The following is a 22,692-nucleotide window of genomic DNA, read 5'->3' as shown; positions in this document are numbered from 1 at the left end:
TTCTTTTTTTTTTTTTTCTTTTTTTTTTTTAAGAAGAAATTGGGCTGCTTAATTAAATGTTCAATGTAATTGATCATATCATGCTGAATAAAATAAATAAATATATAAATGATAGATAGGCTTGAAATTTGCATTGCCAATAGAGCTTTAACTAAATTATCTGATTGATTAACGGTAAGGTATGCAAATCATACGGCAGTGAACTAGACGTTTTTGGCTTCCTTCTAGAAATCTTTAAGTTCCCCACTTATCTCTGGACTGGCATATGAAAAATGGATGTGATAAAAAAAAATGATGAAGAAAATTTAGCGAGAAAGAGAGCAAAGAAGTTAATTTCGAACCGTACCGCCGGTACGGCCGGTATATACCGTACCAACCAGTGCACCGGTACAAATACTCTCTTGTTTCGTACCGGAAAAAATACCGGCTGTACCGGTCTTGTACCGGCCGTACCGGCGAAATCCGGCTCTTTCGGCCGGTTAGTGGATACCGGACCGGTAACTTTTCTTCTTACGCCACGCTAAACTTCTGTCTCTCTTTGCCTCCTCTTTATCACACCGGAGAGGCGTTGGTGATTCATGCACTGGAAATCGGTTTGAAGTGAAGAAAAAAATAGACTGGACTGATGCGCTAAAAGAGTAAGACCTGATGTGAATCGTCTGATACTGAGAGAGAGAGAGAGAGAGAGCTGTAACTAATGGGGGGAAGAAATGAAATAAAAAGTGAAGGGTGATGACAAAATTAATTTGAAAGAGGAAGAGGATATGGGTGGTTGTAATGAGATAGCGTGTGAAGCTGATGTGTTGGAACTTGAAAATAGGATAGGTTTTGAAAATAGGAATGATTTTAGCAGGCAACTAGCTTCACGCGTGCCTGCCAATCTACGGAAGATATGCATTAGACAATAGATAATAGATGTAGCATTAGCCAATGGATAATAGATGTAGTTCTTTTTGGTAATAGCAAAGTTGATATTTAGGGTCCGTTTGGTTCTCGTAAAATATTTTTCGAAAAATACTTATTTTCCGGAAATGCTATTTTCCGGAAAAGGAAAATATTTTTAAGTGTTTGGTTGTATTATGAAAATTGTTATGGAAAATAATTTCATGTGTTTGGTTCCGTTAGGAAAATGCTATTTTCCGGCAACAACAACAACAAAAAATTGATTCCGGCCACCACAACAACACAACAACAACAACAACAACAAAAAAATCGATTCCGGCAACACAATAACAACAACAGCAACAACAACAACAACAACACAGCAACAACAACAACAACAAAAAAAATTGATTCCGGCAACACAACAACAACAACAACAGCAACAACAACAACACAGCAACAACAACAACAACAAAAAAATTTGATTCCGGCAACACAACAACAACAACAACAACAGCAACAAATTGATTCCGGCGAGTTTAAAAAACAAAATTGAGATGGGTCTGGGTCGAACATCGGTTTGGGCTTTGGGTTCGTGGGTCGCCGGCTCTGGTTCGAACATTGGTGGGTTGTGGCGATCGTGAAGATGGGTTCGCCGGCGAGCTGGGCTCTCCGTTTCGATCTGGGCTCTCCGGCGAGCTGGGTCTGGGTTGTGGCGATCGTGAAGCTGGGCTCTCCAGCGAGCTGGGTCTGGGTCGTGGCGATCGTGACGTTTGGCTCTCCGGCAAGCTGGGTCTGGGTCGTGGCGATCGTGAAGCTGGGCTCTCCGGCGAGCTTGGTCTGGGTCGTGGCGATCGAGCTTGGTCTGGGTCGTGGCGATCGTGACGTTTGGCTCTCCGGCGAGCTGGGTCTGGGTCGTGGCGATCGTGAAGCTAGGCTCTCCGGCGAGCTTGGTCTGGGTCTCTCTCTCTCTCTCTCTCTCTTCGTGCTCTGTTTCTCTTTTCCGGAAAATTGTATTTGAAGTGAAAATGAAAGCTGAAATGATTTTCAGCCTTGACCATTGGTCAACGGAAATTAATTTCCGGAAAATGGCATTTTCGTGCGCAACCAAACACCGGAAAATACTGAAAAGCATTTCCGGAAATGCATTTCACCCGATTCAAACGCAGCCTTAATGGTAGATCGCTTAACTGATGCAAACAAGAGGCTTTGATTGAACAATTTTGAAACTTAAGGACATAATTAAACAAAACCAAAGTTAGAGACTCGAAATGACTAATAATAAAACTTAGAGAGTAGGTTTTGCTTTTTTGTCTTTAAATTAAACATTGTAGAGAATAGGAAGTAGGAGAGCCTAAGAATGAGAATGCAAGACGTTCATAGGAGAAAACCTAAGAAGCGGCATCTTTAATATTTTTAATTGCATGTTACATAGAATCTAAGTAGGGTATATATAGGAGCTAGGCTAACCTTACATGGGCCTCTTGGGCCATAACATCTTAACACATATAAACTAAATATCTTTAACAAAGCCAACGCCACTTATGCTGGTTGCTTGAGCTTATAGGTCACTGTAACACTTGCCCCTACCATGTCCTTCTATTTTCTGAATATTTCTCAAGGTCTTTGTTGGTTGAGAGCACAAAAACACTTTGAATTCCTCAAAGCTTCAAGGTTAACAGAGCTTGTCTAAAAAGGAGGAAGGAAGTGAATTGGAATTATTGTCCCAGCTAAAACATCCAGCAGTATACCCATTCTGCATGTCTTTGCAAAACAAGCAAGATGTTGAGAATATACACGAATTTCCATATTTGTAAGATGCAGAAAAAATAATGAAAAATAACACATACACAAAGGCAATCACACGACACAAGAGATTACGTGGTTCGGCAATTTGCCTACGTCCACGGAGTTGCAGTGATTTCACTATCTTCAAAGAGATTATACAAAGTGTACTGCAGTACAGTTTTTCTCTCTAAAATAACACCCCAAAGCCTAATTTAAACCAATATATCTCACACAACAGACTTACAACGGGCTAAGCCTCAAAAAATCTCCCTTTAAAAATCGCAACACTTTTATATCGAGTCGGGTCATAATCCGGACAATTACAAACTAGGCTCCATATTGCCCAACACATGAACCTTCTAGCTGAATCTCTTAGACCCCATCACATCCTCCATCTCTTATAACCCATCACACCCTGCAGAACCAGGAATTGCCATCCTTAATTGATTGCCTTTAACCTACCAGTGCCCCGTTTGATGTGCTTCCCTCAGCTTGATAATTTGGTCCGTCTTCACTAACCCTCCCTTCCCTGCAAAGCTGCTCTATGTGCTCATTGTAATTAAGAACCATCACAGTGATCTCACTGCCTTTGAAGGTAGATTTGTTACTGAAGAAGTGTAAATCGCTCACAGTCTGTAGCTGAAAAAGTGTAAATGAAATTAGTCCAAGTGTCATTGTTGTTCTATAATTCAGTTAATCAGCTTACAGTCCAATCCTTAGTGGAACAAGGATGAGCCAATTCGGACAGCCCTTCCAAATGGCAAGTAATGAAAAAAAATTATCAAAAGACTCACTTCCTTCATTGTGCAGAGTGCATGAAATCTCAATGTCAATATGATTTTTTAGCAATATTTCCTTAACAAGTAGAGCTCCAGTCGAGATTTTCCAAAGGACAATTATTATTTTGACATGAAGCCTAAGCTGCCAGAGAGTTGGCTAAATTTTAGGACTAAATCAACACATACGGAGTGAATGTGAACAAGCTTGGTAGTTGAACTTAAAAATCTAAGGAATTTTTAATCTTCTCCCTAAATAATTTTCATTAGCCAATGAATTAGTTTGGTCCTAACCTAAATCACTCACAGAATAAGGCCTTTGATATGGCTTTTAATTGCTGCCCTTCACCGAAAACGAAACACACAGAAAACCAAATTTTATAGTGCTATTTTTTTTTTTAAGAAACAAATTTTATAGTACTGTGGAACATTCTAAATAGTCCCCAATCCAAAAAAAAAACTGCCTGAAATTTTGCAGGGCCTCTTAAAACTAGACCAAATTTCTCACACCCATTACCTCAAATATAAATTCTACTCCACAAAACCCACTTTGATGACCAATATCACAATCCTATTTTACCAAGGAAAGGCCGAGCCTGGTAACATAGGCTTATTACCAAGTGGAGCAATAAAAATGGTTGGATCTACGTGGGTTTGATAAGATGGAGCCTTCAACACTGAACCAAGACCATTGCCCATGGGTTAATGGGCCAAACCCCATCCACCATGGTTGGGGTAGCCAAAAAACAATCTTTCCCAAGGAAAGTGCCACCCATATTTACATAAAGTCTAGTTTCTTTTAGGACAACATTAAAGAGATGTTGATGAGCTAAAAATTCAAAGCGCCAGAATTAAAATTGTTTAAAAGAAAAAAAAAAATTTCGAACATGTTCAACCCAAATTTTACGTCCAAGTTTTTTGAGAAAAATTTGTAATAGTTCAAAAACTAGCATCTGCTGCAACGTTGCAAGAATTAGCTTGGGTTAAGGTTCGAATTTTTAAAATCATAGTGTGTGTGTGGAGAGAGGGAGAGAGGAGGATGGTGTTCGTGTTTTGGGTATATTGCGTATAGAGCTTTCTAATTTCTACATCTTAAATGAAATGAGCACTATTATCATACAAATTCTTAATGGTAGTATTTGTGAAAGCAAAACAACAGTGGAATTTATTTTATAAAAAACAATGGTGTACCTGGAAGAAGTAAATGTATGCTTATGTAGTTTTTCCTCTTTGTTGTGCACGGCCATCAATCAGAATGCAAGGGATATTAGCTATCTTGAGCCACTCACGCCCATTGCCTTTCTTACATTGTTGTTCCAGCAGATGACACCTATAAATTTGAAGTTTCAGAAGTGAGTGAGGCAGACCCTTCTCTGGAAGGGATGAGAGTTTAGGGCAATCATAGATTAGCAGTTTTTTAAGAGTAGAGAGGTTTTGAAACCCCTTCGAAGATAGAAATACTAAATTTGGAAAACTCATAATCTCCAGGCAAGTGAGAGAGCTAGGCAACATCATCATATTCTCCCCTTCTTCAGGAAACGACTGCCAATCTAAAAATCCATAAATCTTGAGATATTTAAGAGAAGTGAGTCTGTGCAATCCCCACTCAACTACTTGCTTACCAATATTGACACTTGACAAATTAAGTGATGTAAGATTGGTGGGGAAACCCTCTTCATGAAAGAATATAATACTTGGACATTGCCATATACTTAATTTTTGAAGAGAGGTAAGGATGTACATGCAATTGGGCAAGCTCTTAAGATTCTTACAATCTTGGATCACAAGCTTTCTCAGGTTGGTAGGGAGCAACCCTTCATCCGGAAAGGAAACAAGACTAGAACACCCACCTATGTTGATCTCATTGAGGTGGCATAGTTTGTGTAGGCCCTCGGGTAAGGTCTTAAGCTTTTCACAATGCCAAATTTTAAGTTGTTCAAGAGATGCATCGTTGTGTAGTGTATTTGCTATTGACTCCAACATTGGACAAAGCCGTATTGAAATGTGTTTTAGGGCTGCAGGTAACTGGTCTCTTGATGATAAGGACGTCAGCTTTAAGCATCCATAAATCTCAAGGTGTTTAAGCATGACAGATAGGTTGCCACTTGATGATAAGCATTTTAGAGATTTACAATCCTTAATCTCCAAGTGTTGAAGAAAAGATGCATTGTTGTTACTGTTGCCATGAAGATTCTCCTCGATCACTTTTAAAGAAGAAGAAGAAGAAGCCTCTTCCACATCCACTACAAACAACAGATTCTCACAATTATGTACATCTAGCCTTTTTAAAGACGGAGGTAGCTTACCTCTTGAAATGGAGGATAAAGAAGCACATCCCTTAATAGTTGCGTGTTCTAGACACGTACAATTGGATATTGACAAGGAGTTCAGAGCATGGCAACTTTCAATTGTTATTCTCCTTAACGTAGAAGGCAAGCTAATGTTGACAAGTCTTGGGCATGATTTGATATATAGCCTTACAAGGGACTCCAGCCTATCTTGCCACAGTGATGTTGTTAGCTCCTCACAATCGTATATCTTCAGATATTCGATCTTTGTTAACCTTTGCATGAACTTCTCCTTCAAAATATTTGGCATTGGAATAGAAAAAAACACTGATTTTAGTGAACTTAACTCCATTGTATTTTCGCTCCACACCTTTTCGCATCCCACAATTTCTAATTCATGAAGCATTGGAAGGCTTGGTATTGAAACAAACAATTGCTTACACTGATGAACAAAAAATTTTTTCAACGATGGGAGATGGTGGGGCAAATTTCCTTGCAATTTGGGGCATCTATAGATAGTAAGCTCATACAATCGAGGGAATTCATACTCACCTCCACGAGGAATCCAGTCTTGCCATTCCTGCATAATTTTAAAGCAAAGTTTCTCTAAGTATTGAAAAGGTTTCAAGCAACTTTTCCCATAAATCCAGGGCCAATGCTCCTTACCATAGCCATTCCTTTAATGACAACGTCTTTGAGAGAGGGTAATTGCCCGATTGCAGGCAAGGATGTACAATTTTTACAATTCTCAATCCTTAGAAGCACCATATTTGAAAATGAAGGATCTCCGAACCAAGTTGGGAATTTTTCACCAACATAGCCCTCAATAAAAAGTTCTTTCACCATGCTTGGAGGTCGTAACATGTCAAGAACATCAACTGCAACTCTTGCAACTTGTAAATCATCAAACTGCCATTTCATCACCAATACATCTAAATTCTTCTTACAATTCAAATTGGCATTTCTTGCATCCTTAGCATTAGGCACATTCTCCAAGCTTGAAATACAAAGTCTTCCTCGAAGAAACTCCAAGTTCATCAAATCCCCTATTTTAGATTCGGTATCTTTCCCCACAATAAAATCAGATAAAGTTTGTAGGCTCTTTAATTCTTTTAGTCCCATAGGCATCTCTTTGATTAAAAGCGCATCAGTAATATCAAGATGCCGAAGATTGACTAAATTCCCAATTTTCTCACGTAATTTTGTTAGATGTGAACAACCTTTCAATATCAATGTCTGCAAATTGTACAAAGAAGTTATTGATTCTGGTAAACTTGTAATCTTAGTACAAGAAAGGTTGAAGTATCTTAGATGTTTCAAATCACTAATTGAATTTGGTAGCTCATCTATTTCATATCCGCTTAAAGATAATACCCTTAAGTATCTTAATTGGCACAACAAAGAATTAGAAACATAATTTGTTAAGTAACCTTTGTTCTTTATTGGTAGCGGCAGGAATGTTCGTAAACACACATCTGTGAGGAAGTCTTCAAATTTTGTGATACCATCACAAACACCACGAATGTAGGAAAAATGACGTACCTTCGCAGAAATCTTGAATTGTTTATTGCCACCCAATTTATCCTCCAACCTATAGCACGAGTCTCCTGCTGCCCATTGAGCTAGATCATTGATGAGATCATGCATAACAAAGAGTGATTCATTACTGCTTGATTGTTGGAAAAATGATCTCCCAATCAAATCACGGAAATACTCAACACCGAGATCTTCGATTGGCTTGTTTTCTTTTGTTTCTTGAATTAAACCTTCTGCCATCCATAACAAGACTAGCTCTTTCTCCTCAAATTCATAACCCTTTGGGAATAGAGAACAATAGGCAAAACACCTCTTCAAATGCGAAGGAAGATATATATAGCTCAATCTAAGAGTTGGAAGAACATCATCATTCCCTTCTACCATATTCCATATCTTGTTATTTAGCACATGTTTACACTCATCTAGATTGTGTATGGTGCTTAAAAGGACTCCAAGCAAGCCCTTACACCTCTTTGAAATTTTTTGACCAATTTCTTCAAGTTCTGGACATGCACTGAAATCTGTTGTGCCCAATGCATGTTGGATAAATATTGTCAAACAGGCATCATTTGACAACCCTTTCAACTTATAAGCTTTAGCAGTGCCCAATGTTGATGAAACACGATCATTCTGAGTTGTGACAACAATCTTACTTCCTGGAGCTCCAAATTCAAAAGGACAACGTAGTTGAGTCCAATAGTTATAGTTTTCGTTCCAGACGTCATCCAAAATGAGCAAAAACTTCTTGCCAAATAACTTATCTTTCAATTTGACTTGTAGTAAATTTAAATCATTAATATCATACGTCTCACAAGTGATAGATTGTAGAATTACTTTTGTCACCCTTACAATGTCAAAATCTTCAGAAACATGAATCCATGCTTTCAAATCAAAGTAACTATCCACGTTATCTTCATTGTAAATTAGTTGAGCAAGAGTTGTCTTACCCAAACCTGCCCTACCAAGTATTGGAATAACAGACCGTTGAGCATCGCCTGATTCACCACTCAGCAACAAGTTGATGATAGCCTTTTTATCTTCATCCCTGCCAAAAACCTGACCTTCATTGACCAGAGAAGTTGAGGGCAGTCTTGATCTTGTTGTTTTAGTCATTCCTTGAGCTTTGACTTTTAATTCCAAATCATTCTTCTGTGTCACAATTTCTTGCAATCTTGTGTCAATCACTTTAATCTTGGACAGCATCCTAGCACTGAAAGTAACAAAATTTCGATTCAAGCCAACACAACCAGGGATGAGCTTAAGTACCTTACTTGTGCTGGCTTCTGCAATCAACTCATGTCTCAATGCTTCAGTAGCAAACTCGTCCAAGATGTCTTCCACGTCATAAGCCAAGTCTTCGAGCTCATTCCAACCACCATGAGTTGGGTCGGCTAGGCTTAAGGGAGTGAATGGTCGGTTTGGTTGAGTCCGATGATTAGTGATGGTGGGCGGAGGAGAAGTTCTATCTTCGCTGATCTGAGTTGAAGGTGCCAAATCTAACAAAATATCGCTAGATTTGAGTAGATTGGAGCCTAATCTAACTAAGAATAGCCGGATTTAATCAAATATTTTAGCCTATCTTCAGCGATTTGAGTCAGATCTAACCATATATCATCGAATTTAAGCAAATTTGACGAAGGAGGAAAGTAGATCTTGGCCAGATTTGAGTGAATCTGAGCAAATACCACCGAATCTGAGCGAAGGAAGACCAAGTGTGGCCAGATCGGAGCTAAAGAAACACTAGAAAGTCGCTGGATCTAGGTAATTTTGGCCTTTTTTTTAGCATTTGTAGGTCGGATCGGGTGGCTCGGATTTTAGAGACCGAAACCCGCCACTCGACCTGCCAGAGTCGAGTTTCAGAGGATAGGAACCGTCACCGACCGCCAGAGGTGTCGGATTTGGCCGTGACAGGTCAGGTCCTGTCAATTTGGTCAGTTTGGATGGGTCCCCAGGTTGCTTAGACAGCCCTAGAAAGAACTAATAAAATTTATGAAAAATTAAGTTACCGCCTCCTAACTTATGGACAAAGTTTAGTTACAAAATTTATTGTAGCCTAAGGTTACAACTTTACTTAATAAAATAAACATCATTAAATATTTTGAAAATCTAACTGTTGAAGTGCATGTACTTTACACTCTTAATACACGTGTCAAATTTTGTGTCAATTAGATATTATATATTATATAATCTATAAACTTATATTTTATACATAATTTTAAACTACAAAAATTAGCAATTTAAACAATTTATTGATATCATAGCTATTGATCTTTAATTTTTTAAAAAAATTTGCAAGTATGAAGAATATAAAAAGAAAATGTAATCTAATTGTGGAATTCTCAAAATTCACCTCCAATAAGAAAGTGTTGAGTAAGGTTATAGCATTAAGTTACAACCAATTTTGTACATAAACTTTGTCCCTAACTTAATTCATGGGCCTATAATCTTTCCAAATCCAAGCACAAAAAAATCTATAACAAATTCCCAAATCTAAATCCAAAAAAAAAAGAAAAAAAAACCAAAATCAATAATATAAGGAAAAAGAATCCCTTCTAAATTAGTATTCCTCTTCTATGTAAGGATTGGGGACTCGCAAATATAGATCTGCTCTTTCTTGAAAGAAAAAAAAATCATGATAAAAAAGTTCCCTTGTGCCACCACCATAGGTCTCCACACTGCATCGCCTCGGCCCTTTGCCTCCACAAGTCACCATTTTGCCACCTTCACTCACTGGACGAGCTGTAGCCAGACTTGACAACCAACGACTAACTCCCTCCAGACTAGTGTGCCAAAGTGGTATCTCTCTCTTGGTCTGTATTGTGTTTCTGTGGTTAGTTTAAGAGTTGTGTGTTTGATTGTTTATGATTTTATTGCTGTATACATTACACGTAGTTCAGTAGATGATCTTTGTAATTCATTGGTATATTTTATTATGCTCATTATGTGTAAAATAATCAAGTGATAAACAGCTAGCATCTTCAAATAATCTACAATTTGCCAAAGGCCTTGTAGCTGAATTAACACATTTCCATGCACAGAGTGCTTGAGAGTCTAGGGGGGAAAGGGTTTGAGTTGCGGTTAGTAGTATGTTGTAATTATCTCTAAAAAAAAAATCTAAAATTTATATTTTATTTTTAAATTTTTACAATAGTAGCTGACGTGTGGTTTTATTTGATGTTTATATTTGTTAAGAATGATTTCAAAAATTAAATTAAGTTATTGTTATATATTATATAATTATATTTGATCAAGATTATTTTATAGAGACAATTTTACACTTCAGTTATTTGGTTTAATTTGTCTAATTGCGCATAAAGATATTACTAAAAAAATCTAGTTTAAAATCAATTCTAAATTGCCAAAAGCTTTATAGTTTCACTAACATCTCATGGTTCTTTAAACATAGACAACTTATGAAAATTTGCTTCATTATTTAAATTTTTTTAATACTTAACTTGGCTCCCCTAAGAAATTTTTTTGACTCTGCTACAGTTTTTAATGTACTTTGTTTGAACCCTATTCATCTCCTATGTAAAAACAAAATTAACACCAATATGTTCTCTTAAAATAAAAATAAAAAAACCGATACGTTAAATTGCAAATTACACTTTTAAAGTTTCAAAATTATGATATGCTCCCTTCCATCAAAGCACCGACCTAGCAATTGGTTAAGTTCAAATTTTATTAAAACAAAGCAAAATAAAAGAAATCACAAACATAAGGTGCAAAATCAAAACAAATACAAACATAGAGGGTGTAAAATCAAATCAAAACAAAAACAAATATAGAGGGAGTTGTTGGAGTTTTAATCAGACAATTAACTGGAAGCTAGGCACAATGCATTGACAAAAGGATGAAAATCCAAACAATACATATCGTTAGGGGAGCGGATCAACATTTTGAAACTTTAAAGAGCAAAATTAACATTACCTACAAACTTAAAAGGAGGTATAAATTACAATTAGTCTATATATTTTCAATGCGAACAAACAAGACTGGGCTTTTCAAAACTATACGAAGGCCGAACTTGGAGGTCCGCTATGGCCCAATAAATAAAGGTGGGTTGGTGTTTCTTTGGGCCCACTCGGCCATTATGGCCCATTGAGAAACAAACAGAGGGCTGGAATTTTGAGAATTTGAGGCCGGTGATGGTGAAAGCAGAGATTAAGAGAGCAGGCTTGGGGTTGCAGCTCTCATCGCCATTTTTATTGCTGTTGCTGTGTATTCGAAGACTACCACATCTGGTCATTGTGCCAAGGTAAATTCTCCTTATTTTTCTGTGTGTTTGTGCGTGTTTTTTTCGAGTTTCATTATTTTTTCCCTGTTTGGCTACTGAGAAAAGCACTTGTAAAAGAGCTTGTTATGTTTGTTTGTTCAGCGAACAAGCCAAAATCAAGCCTAAGTTTAGGTTCGACTGTTAAATGAGTCAAGCTTCGTAAACAAGTTTGTGAACATGAGACTTAATTTTAACTACATATAATATCATACTTGTTTAAAAATGTACCTGTATGGATTTGAAATTAGATTGTATAAGTTTTGCATATAGGTTTGTATGATATCAAATTATTATTTGTAGTTTATTGATAATATAAATAGTTCATTATTAGTAAAAATTCATAAATCTGTGAAGGGGTGAAAAATTTTAGTTATGGTTTTACTATATATATGGGAAAAAAAGTTAATCAAGTAAGTTGTGAACAAACTCGAGCTTTTTCAACAAGAAATTGAACCAAACTTGAACATGTAATCTTGTTTGATGAAGAGCTTGAGTTTGGTTTGTATTCGAAATAAAATTAAATGAACAGGCCTGAACTTTTAATTTGTGTTCTTCTTGATCATTGTAATCTGGGTTAATAATTTCTGCCACTGTAGTACATTTCCAGTGTACTTGGGTTGGCTATTCTTTAATAAAAGTTCTTACGTTATTTATCCCCCAAAAAAAAAAAAAAAAGTCTGAACTTTTAATACTCGATTTGACTTGGCTTGTTTACAGTGCTATTACTGAGAAAATGAAGGAAATACATAGGAAGGAGTGGAAAACTGTGATGGTTATGGTTTATGCTGTGTTTAGTTTGAGGGAAATGGAAGCAGTTTTTCATTTATGGGTCTAATCACTGTATGCATTTATGTTGAACTAGTTTTGTCATATCATTTGGTTTTTGTAATTAACCTTTTTTCATAGTTTTTTTCTTAAATTTTTGGGGTGCTGTTAGGTGTTGAGATGGGGAATTAGACTTGGATTTGATTTGAATTTTACTCTGTATGATCTTTGACTGTTAAATGGGTTTTTGGATTTTAAAATTTGTGCAGTATACTGGGATTGTGGAGGATTGTTGTTGTAATCATGAGACTGTGGACTGTATTAACGAGGAAGTGTTGTGTTGCATCCATCGCTCCAAGGGCTTGTTAAAACCCCATTCTTCCAGTATTTCAAGGTTTGCTAGTTGTTTAATCGATGTATTGGCAAGAAGTAGACTGATTACATGAGAACTACTATCTATTGAATAAATTTTTGAAAGTATATAATTTTTTTTTTAAAACGCTTGGCACAATTTTGATTATTTTAATAATTGAAATTTACTTTTACTACAACATTAAGATAAGTATTGGTGGTGCAAAACGAATTAGCATAAGAAACAACGCATGGATCTCTTTCAGACATTAGAAGTTTTCCGGTCCTCATATACCTAATATTAATCTATATGATTGATTATATATGCAATATTGTTAATGCAATGTAACAAACTTAGGTCTTTCTTGAGGTGTAAATTTGAATAGTGTAACTATACAATGAACTACAGCCCTTCCTGGCCTGATGATGGTATGTGAAGTCTGCAGGATTGCAGTGTTTGTGACTGTGCAGAAAGTGAGTTCCCTGAATCATTTAAGAGGCCCCATTATGGCCTCTCAACAGATGATCCAATCTGTCAAGAAGGAAAGCTACAGGCAGTTGTGGATTGTACAATAGATAGTAAAGCTTTCAGAGGCTGGACAGTAACAGACACTCCCTGGACAATTGATGATGAAACTGATAATTGCTCGTATCATAACGTTCTTGCACAATTCAATTTTTATTTTTATTTTATTTGGTAATGTTCGTTTAAATAGGTGTATGAGTTTCTTGCTCTTGATACCAGTTAAGAGAATCATCTTTAAAATGATAAATTGTTCAAGTGTTGATGTAAATGACAAATATGTGGGCATGAAGGACATTGCATCTGCCCAAATATTCTCCCTTTCCTCCTTACAACTAGACAATGGAAATACCTTTTCTTTCCATTGTTCACTCATTTTCCCCTTCCCCCTTTCCATTTAGGATGGTGTTCAAATCCTTGTCTGGTATCATGGTGTTACTGCTCTTGGTTTTAAATATTACTCTCAAAGATGGAGAAACTGCAGAACAAGTTTCACTCCACATATTTCCACTTTCACTTTGATTGCTGTACTGCTAATTTGACTGGCTCATGACTTTGGAAATGATATAACAATTTTCATTGGCATTGCAGTGGATTGATGGATTGTGTAGGATGCAAGAAGTGTTGTATGCGGGGAAAGCTTCAGGTCCTTGGTCTGGGTACTGCATTGAAAACCCTCTTCTCTGTTGATGGTCAGGAACACCCAGATCAGACTGTAAGCATTTCCTACAGTAATTCTGAAATTCCAAATTATCTTTAGGTGGCATGTTTCCAATTATTTAGGTAGCTTGTCACTTTTATTTGTCACTTTCTGTTTCTGGACTTCATACAGTAGTATCCATAAATTTCTCTTTACAGTGCAAAAGTTCAACAGCAAAAAAAGTAACATATTATTGACTTTGGCTTATTGGTGAGGGGACTTTTTTCTTTTTTTAACACTAAAGCATTTTGCATTGGCCTTCAGCTGCCATTGCAATGGAATGAAGTGATTGCCTTGATGAACTTACTAAATCGACTGCGTGTCTGTCAAATTTGTCCATGAAATGGGACCTTCAGTTGCAATGATGGTGGAAGGACAGATTTCTTCACCGGGTGCCCCAAATAGTTTATGGGCATTCATGGTTAAAAACCGAGGTATACCCTGCTCTATTAGCAAATCTCTTTGAGTTTAGGTTGTATATGTATTTATTATTATTATTTGGCTAAGCATATTGTGTTCTATTTTTGTTTATGTTTCTTGCAGGTAAGTAGTAATCGGTGAGAATTAAATTTGAAACAGCTATACATTACATCCAAAGGATAGGTTATGAGGAAAGTGCAGTGTGGGTTTTAGAAAGAATGGCCCCATGGAAAAGATATGATAGATGTATAAAAATCCTTGCAAGACATATGAGGTGGTAAATTTGTAATTTTCTGGATTTGAAAATTTTGAAAGGTCAGGAGGACGATACATTTGGCATTTTCTTTGATTTCTTTGTTTCTTACTTCTTTTTGGTTCAGATTCTGCATTGCAAATGTAAGATCTGTTTAATTGTGCACACCCCAAGACCCTCCCTGTGCATAAAAGAATGAAAATTTTGAGTGCTATGCTTGATGCTTCTTACTGACTTTTTAGTTTCCAAAACAATCATTCTGTAAATTCAGTCGACTCACTTGACCTGCTGATTGGAGGTTTTGTTTCTTGGGCCAGAATTGTGTGTATGTGTGTGTTATTTTTACTGAATTCTTTTTAATAGGTTTTGATTTTTCTCCTTCCTTTCTTTAAAGTATTGCATTAGTACTGGTCGACCATCTCACCGTTCTTTAGCCTATGATTGCTGCTGAGTTTCTATAAGTCAATTTAATGTATAAAGTTTAAAGCAGATGTTATAGCATAATTTGTTTCAGTTGCCCGAAGCCCTAGATCTTGACCAGGTATGCATATCGTACAATGAAATGGCATAAATATTACTCAACTTGTATGTTTTCCTTATCCATTAATCGTTTCTTTCTTCCTCTGACCTGTTAAATCTGCACTCTGAATTAGATTATGCTACTCTATATTGTTATACTTCATAGAAAATCATTTAGAGATTCAATTTCACCTTGTTGATGAAATTTCCTCTTAGTTTTTGAAAATTTGAATTGTGCATTACACTTCAGCTTAAGAATTGCAAACCTGCAAATGAGCATTACATTATTAAGTTACAATATACAAAACCACATAAAGTAACATGAAATTCCATTTTGATAGAAAGCTTAAAACCACTAAAAAAATCTCTTTCTTTTCAATCAAACTTGTAAAAGATCCCTGGTGATCTCGTCAATGAGTCCATTAAGCACGTGCTTTTCCACATCCCTTATGACATCGTCTTTTTCAAGCAATGCAAACATCATGTCGTTCCAACCCAAGTCCCACATACAATTCACGTCAGGAATACTGTGGTAGACATCAATCTCTAGCATTTTAGGCAGGTAGTCTTCAACATCACATTTAGGATTCCCATTCCTTCCATACAATTTCAATGTCTCAAAATCTTTATTCAACTGCTTAACCAATTTGTCCAATGATGTTACCTTTGTGGAATGGATTGATATCTTCATGCAAGGATGAATGATGAACTCTTGCCTTCTACCTTTCCGTTTCATCACTTCGTAACCACAGTCTAATATGAGCTTGCTTTCTTCATCTTGACAATTGTAACTGCTGGCGTGAAGAATGTTGAAAGGAATATTTAGTTTGAAAAGGGCCTCTGCAGTGTTGAGGAATAGTTCACTTGTTATCAGTATCTGCTTTAGGCAGTTTTCACTTTCAGTTAATGGCTCTTGCATTCCTAATTTGGGAATTTTCTGGTGTTCCAATTGTGAGGGGTAAGAGATGTCTGTGCTGTCTTCAGTGGTTCCTGCAACATTTAACATTGAAATTTAAATACAAAATTCATTATTTATTCACGTATTAGTTGCCATCTTCATAGTATATATGTAATTTTGTGTTGCCGATTGCCATAATTGTTGATGGAATAAGGATATATGATGATTTTGAAAGTTGGCATGTTGTGCATGGCTTGAAAATTATAATACTTTTGTAGGCTTAATGTACCAATGCAATGAAAATGGTGGTTCTCTTCCCCCCGTCCCTTTTTTGTATTCTTGTTTTGTGGGGGAGTGGGGTTTGACAAAGTGGAGGCATAATGATTTATGTTGGTCTGAGAGGGAAAAGATTTATTGGAATTACATGTAGTAAACATTGTACCAGAGAATGAACAATAAGCCATTGACATGGTTAGGGGTGACCAACTTGGTGCTAATTCTTGCTCTGCTTTTTGGTAGTGAGGGAGAGTAAAATTTTCTACTTCTGGAAGGTGGATACTTAAATTGCAAATGTTAGGTTGTACTTACCAGTAAGTACATTTGATGTAAATTTGCTAGCCTTGAGTTCTTCATCTCCGTCAAAAATAGGAGCTTGATGTTGCTGACCATTACTAATTGTTGAGACCATGTTTTGACTCTGCATGACATTCAAAGTTTATGTAAGCTGCCTACCGAATTTCAAAGATAACAAGTTTTGTGGACAAAGAAGTACATTGTAATTTGAATGATATATAGATTTGTGGTTTACGCAAAAATAAAGAGCAACACTTACACCATCAGGTGGAGGCACAATTGGTTCTTTTAGGCTTTGGAATCTGTCACCTGGAGAACTGTACAAAGGAGAAGCCTGTTCTTCTTCTTTTGTTAGTTGTGCTACATTCAATGGATGGATGCTTGACACTGATTTGTTGGATTTGACGATGTGTGATACTGCTTCTTTAGACCTGTTACCTCTTACTTGTTCTGCTCCTTTGTAACCACTGAATTTGTCATTCCTTTTTGGTTTCACATGCTGCAAATTGGAGCTCTGATGTTTTAATGGCCTTGCAAAGTTCTGCAGTGTTCCATTTCTTCTGGTTACTACTTCATCAATCTTTCGAGGGGTCTCACTTTTACGTGCTCTTGTATTTTTTGTCTTATGCATGGCTGGTAGATGAACAGCTTTCTCCTCCATAACAGATGGAATACGAGCTTTTTCTCTTCCTGGTTCAGATTCTGGGGCTCGTGGAGAACAATTTTGATCTGAGCTCCTATTCACTAAAGCTTTCATGTGGAAGGTTAAATCAGTAGAACTTTTGCCCATGAATAAATCTTCATGGTTTCTTCCATTTGGAAATCCTTCTGTTTGTGTTGCATCAGTAGCTTCTGAAGAACTTTTCTTACTTAGTGCAGCTTGGTTCATACGCGGATGCTTCTTTTGCATATTTATTGTTTCATGCAGGGTTTTTGATGAACTCTTAAATGTCATTTCACTTCCTCTTTGTTTACTCATCTGCAACTTCTGTTTTGCACTCTGCTGCTCCCACTCTTTTCCCTGATTCTTCTGTTCATGTTGCTCAGGTTTCTGGAGAATATATGGTTGTTGTAATCCAAGGTTCTGAGACTTTTCTTGATTGTTTGGCAAAAGCATGTTTGCATATCTCTTTTCTGTTTGAAGAGTGCTGTCTTTGTACCCTGTTTTTCCTTGCAGAATCACTGTAGCTTCCGATCTTTTATTTGCCTGTGCATCCATCTGGTGTGGTTCTTCCCTTGAAATTAATTCCATGGTGTTGCCCATTCCTGTGCTGCTCTGTTCCCTGTGCTTTGTATCATCATGTTTTCTTTCTTTGTCCTGAATATACTTTTGACTACCAGTATGCTGATATAACTGGGCTATATTGCTTTGCTGCTTTTCAATTTTGGTGGTGGCCTTCTCTGAGCTTGTCCCTAAATGAATTTCTTCCAAATCCTTTCGAGGTGGTTTTCCATTATTAATAACTGCCTCAAAACTGGCACTACGTGTATGCAGGCTTTTCCCTGCTTGCGGTGCAAATGCAGCATCCTGAATGACATGATTCCTTTTAGCTTCTATCACTTTTTGCCTTTTGGGGCGTTCATAATTCATGGTTTCTTTAGTCTTCGGTACAGCATTCTTGGTGCTTCCCTGTGCCATATGCTGTGAGGGCATCCCTTCTATTTTTTGCTTGGGAGTTGAATCTTTCTGTCTGGTGGACTTTGTATCTACTTTTTGTGGAACGTCATCCAGTCCCATTAGTTTTGCAATAACATTTGAAATCCTCCCCTTTTCTGGTTTGGATTGAGATGAACTAGAGTGATTCTTCTGTTCTGAGAATGCAGCAGGAGTCTTGATATTGGGGCCATAGCTAGCTGATTGCTTTTGGGAAACTGATTTTGAACTAATTAGCGCTTGGTTTTCATGGTTGTATTTAGTAGCTTCTGCACGGTAAGTCAGAGCTGTCAGCCTTTGCTTGAGATCATTCCTTTCAACTTGTTGGATATTATGAGAACGTCTTGAGGGCTTGTCAAAGGAAAACCTTGGTATGGCAAGTTGCTTCTGCTCGGGCATTGGAACTGTATTCTCTTCGTTGTCTTCATCATCCTCTAGTAATACAATCCGATTTTTCCTCTGTGGGCTGACCATGTAGTCTGATGCCTCTTGCAAGTTTACAAGCATCCGCAGAGACTCCTCCAAATCCATGGCCCCTTTTAACAGTTCCTTCCCAATTTCTATTGAATATCCATCAAAGTTAAGGCCATTAGAGCATGCTCTCAGAATCTGGTTTAGCTTCTGTGCCCCTTTTGATATTTCATTAATATGGAGGTGAGAGAGAGCGGGGAAGGGATTACTTGAAGCCCTCTGCCTATCTGTTCTGCTTCTCTCCATCTTGCCAAAGTCCATGGATGTCCTGCCAATTTGGTGCAGGAAACCCAACATTGAAGTATTGCCAGAGGAATCTGTTCTTATTAGCTTTCCTCCATTTTCAATGGCAAAAGCCAGAGCCATGGATAGATTTCCTATTTGTTCTGAGTTCCGACCACCTGCATAAGGAACAACCTGTCTTGAAGCTTCTTCAATGATGGATGGTCTACTGCTTTTACTAGACCTATTCTGTAAATTTGTAGTTCTGGAACCAATCTGCAGGAAATTAAGCAATTGACTCAAGTAAGATCCTGCCATCTGCTTCAACTATTAAAAAAGATTGCAACAAAGTTAGGTAGCTTACAGGTTCATGGGATTTTATGTTCCTGGATCCCTTATGAGTTTGCTTTGAGTAAGCATAAGCATCTGTACATACACAAGATAGAGCAATACAGGATGTAATTATATCTCGACTGGTTGTTAACTTAAGGTTATATTTGTTAGTATGTTTATCTCATCTAGTCCTTGATCACTTTTACAGTTTTTGAACTATAAACAGCATTGTGTTGCTCGCTATGAGCAACTGGGGATATTAATAGTAGAAAGCCACTCTTGTTTTTTTCGATGTTGGATTATCCGTCGTATTTCCTCTTGCCCATTGAAACTTTGACATCTCTGTAGTGCATATGTGCACTCAAGTATACCTTTACACTGAAGTCGGTTCAAGGAAGAGAAAAAAATCACACCCACCCCCATTTTCTCTCTTTTTCTTTTCTTAGACAAATATATCTCCACTATTTTCCTTTTGCTTTTAAAATTTTCCTATTTTACATATTAATTTATTGGTCTAGGAGTGCAATGACATGAGAAACTGGAAGGCAGGGCTCGAGAAATTTTCATATTATGGTCACGAGCTATGTATATTGAATGAACAGCCTAGCAGTGTCAAGTGTAAACTACCTAATGGCAGTTAGTAAATCAATTCAGTTTGCCTTTGATATTTGTGAGTATAGTTTGCATCTGGTTTTGTCAAAATCCCTCTGTAATTGAACAAAATGTAAAATCACGGAAGATAGATGTACTTAATAGCATTGTTAACTCTCTCTTTTTTCATTTTTCTTTTTTTGGCTTTTGGCTTAGGAAGTACATGGTTAACTTAGTGGTACTCAATGGGCAATGGCTGACTCTGCTGTATATCGAAATATTTTTATCTTTAATTTTTTTATATTATTATTTTAAATTGAATTATCAACCAGTAGATGATCTTTCATGGTCTGATGTATAAGTTTTTTAGGAAACAAGTTAAGTTCAGTGTTTTCTTCTTCTTCTTTATTATTATTTTTTAATATTCTTTTGCTAAGCAACTTGATAGTGCTTTCACTGTTTCACATGTTAACCCCTTTTTCTTTTCAAGAAAGACACGTGACAAAGTTCTTTGCTTCTTTCTCCTACCTAACATTATTTTTCAGCTTCCAAATGATACTTCCAGACTTCTTTGGTGTTGCTTGAGCTTATTGAATTAGAATCCTAACTCAGTAAAATAGTTCAGGATAAAGTCTGAACCATGCTTCAATTTTAAGCAACTCAAATGGCCCAACAGCAAAAATTAGGCAGAAGTCATTCTTTCTTGGAGATGACTATGCATGCAGAAGCAAATGTTAATTTTGTACCTCGAAGGTCTTGTTTCATGCTCTTTGCTTGTGTGTAACAATTTAAATGCCTAATGACTTCACATAATTAATGATTATATGATTCCAATGCAAATACTTGATAGATACTTACCTATAGCCATTGAGTTTGAACGGTTTGAGCTTTTAGACGCAGCTACTCGTTCCTTACGTAACCGGAGATCATCCAACAGCTTCTGCGCAAAATCCGATCTCTTCGCCATGTTGTGCTTGCAAGAGGGTGTCTCAATCTTGAGCTCTGGTGGAAAGAAAATGGCAGAATGTCTTTACATTGTATATGGGCTATATTTCTTTTACAGGCAAGAGAGGAAGGAATGTTATGTTTCTTGAGGAATGTAATGTTTCTTTTCTAGTTGGTGGGGTTCTTTCAGAGTTGGGTGAGGTGGGAAGTCCAGTCCAAAGCAATCTAATTGAGTTTTGAAAATTTATCCTCAATGGTTGACGTGAACGTTAGATCTCACACCCTCTTTCTGACGTTTGTGTGTGCTAGCTTTTATTCTAATCCAAGCAATGCTAGAGGTTTCAAACGTCTTCTATTTCAAGCTTCTTCACGAGGAACTTTCTTCCTTTTCTTTTTCTTTTTTTCCTTTTTTTTTTCTTTCTATATTTTATGTTCACTATTTGCTACGCATCCTTGAAAGGGCCTTCACATTTTGTGCTTCACGACATATTTCATGATGACAAAAGGACGGTGAGGAGATAGTAGATATATGGCAAAATGACATTTGAGCATGGTGTACCCATTTACCTAGTGCTGTAATCTTTGTACACATGCCACACTTGATGTAGCTGCCATCTACAGTCTTATAGAGTCGATGGAGTGTCTTCGAAACTGTGTGTGTCAGGGAATCATCTTACGAGCGATGTGCTCTCTCCGTGTGAGAGAGAGAGAGAGAGAGAGAGAGAGAGAGAGAAAATCTTTTACCTAAATGAATCAAATGTAATTACCAATATGTAGGAACTTTTCTCTCTAAATCTTAGTACCAAGATATAGGTAATTGAAGAGCTACCTTCTTTCCTAAACTACAAATGCATTGAATGATCACCAAAACATAACCATCTTCCATTGGGACTTGATCAGCCTTGCTGGGAAATCCCATGACAAGGCACAACCAATACATGAATTTCTGAAGGCTCACTTTCATGATTCATGAACCACTACATTTGCTTCTCTACTTACCTAATTTAAAACAACAGCTTCAGTAAAAAGTAACCCGACAATTCCTTAAAATCGTCTATTAATATTGGAGATAACTCCCAGCATGGACATTGCATGTGCTTGATTAATAAATCCATGCACACTTGCATCTCCTTAATTCAGCTTCAATAACTACTTGAACCCCTTGTTTGCTTGACCAAATTGACTACCCAACAAATCCCCAACGCTATTACAACTTCCAATTTACAAGCCTGGATGATCCTTATGCATGTTTCAACTATCTGACACTCCCAAGCTACCATAGCACTCTCAAACATTTTAACCACCATGTGTGGTCCGTGTGGATGTCTTTCAGTGAGGCCTGACAATTGCTGATGGTAACTTGCCTTCTGCTTCTATTATCTATATCTATAAACAATCCAACGCAATTGAAGCACACAAAGAAAACTCTCCTCAAGTGCATTTTATGACTTTCTTGCATTTTTAATTTCCAAAATTTGCCCCCACAATGCCTTCCCACTTTGATCTAATCTCATACATAGGTTGCTTCAGTATGTTGGCTTCATTTGACAGGAAAACGGCCTTTGTTATTGCCAACCCAAATCAGCTTATCAGGCCTGCGCAACAATGACAATTAGGATTCATTTGATAGATTCACAAGTTTCTTTGTCAAACAAATTATTTAGTTTTTTTTCATCATAACTCAGACCATGTGACGTCAAGAGCCTTATAGTTCAATAGATATAAAGTTTTCAACAGAATCGCCCAAGATTCAAATTCCCTCTCTCAAACTATCAAATTATTAAAAAAAACCTCTGACCATGTGACATAAGCAGATTTGCCAGCACCACTAGCATCTTTTGCCTTTCTTCCATCTCTCACAAATCACAATTGAGCAGGTCCTTCACTGAGGAGTGAGGTGTATTTTGCTCTCGTGCCTGAGTGCATGT

General features: G+C 37.0%; 3 protein-coding genes and 1 long non-coding RNA gene across 6 annotated transcripts; 1 reads left to right on the top strand and 3 right to left on the bottom strand.

The window, feature by feature from the left end:
• Positions 1-2,785: 2,785 nt before the first annotated feature.
• LOC112035087 (putative disease resistance RPP13-like protein 1) lies at positions 2,786-8,885 on the bottom strand. Its single transcript, XM_065776098.1, has 3 exons — positions 8,876-8,885; positions 4,638-8,766; positions 2,786-3,309 (listed from the first exon to the last, which is right to left on the bottom strand). Exons 1-2 carry the CDS (start codon positions 8,883-8,885, stop codon positions 6,359-6,361), a joined length of 2,418 nt encoding a protein of 805 aa, XP_065632170.1. The 3' UTR covers positions 2,786-3,309; positions 4,638-6,358.
• On the bottom strand, positions 4,659-6,044 carry LOC136068669 (disease resistance protein RPV1-like). Its single transcript, XM_065776099.1, has one exon. The coding sequence runs from the start codon at positions 6,042-6,044 to the stop codon at positions 4,659-4,661; it is 1,386 nt and encodes a 461-aa protein (XP_065632171.1).
• A 2,504-nt stretch (positions 8,886-11,389) lies between the features above and the next one.
• LOC112026969 (uncharacterized) lies at positions 11,390-14,793 on the top strand. Of its 3 annotated transcripts, none has more exons than XR_010629999.1 (6): positions 11,390-11,528; positions 12,581-12,705; positions 13,109-13,311; positions 13,777-13,900; positions 14,150-14,319; positions 14,429-14,793. It is a non-coding gene; the product is annotated as an uncharacterized LOC112026969 (long non-coding RNA). The 3 variants fall into 3 exon arrangements; XR_010630000.1 differs by having other exon boundaries at positions 13,102-13,311; XR_002884406.2 differs by lacking the exon at positions 13,109-13,311 and having other exon boundaries at positions 11,399-11,528.
• A 535-nt stretch (positions 14,794-15,328) lies between these two features.
• LOC112026976 (uncharacterized) lies at positions 15,329-21,042 on the bottom strand. The gene is made up of 5 exons (XM_024059646.2): positions 20,678-21,042; positions 19,260-19,321; positions 16,808-19,171; positions 16,564-16,672; positions 15,329-16,067 (listed from the first exon to the last, which is right to left on the bottom strand). Exons 1-5 carry the CDS (start codon positions 20,784-20,786, stop codon positions 15,457-15,459), a joined length of 3,255 nt encoding a protein of 1,084 aa, XP_023915414.1. The 5' UTR covers positions 20,787-21,042; the 3' UTR covers positions 15,329-15,456.
• Between the last annotated feature and the right edge of the window lie 1,650 nt (positions 21,043-22,692).

Source organism: Quercus suber, unplaced genomic scaffold (genome assembly GCF_002906115.3).
Source record: "Quercus suber isolate HL8 unplaced genomic scaffold, Cork oak 2.0 scaffold_128, whole genome shotgun sequence".
Taxonomy (NCBI): Eukaryota; Viridiplantae; Streptophyta; class Magnoliopsida; order Fagales; family Fagaceae; genus Quercus; species Quercus suber.
Note: the sequence above shows the minus strand (reverse complement) of the source record. Positions and strands in the feature narration are given on the sequence as shown.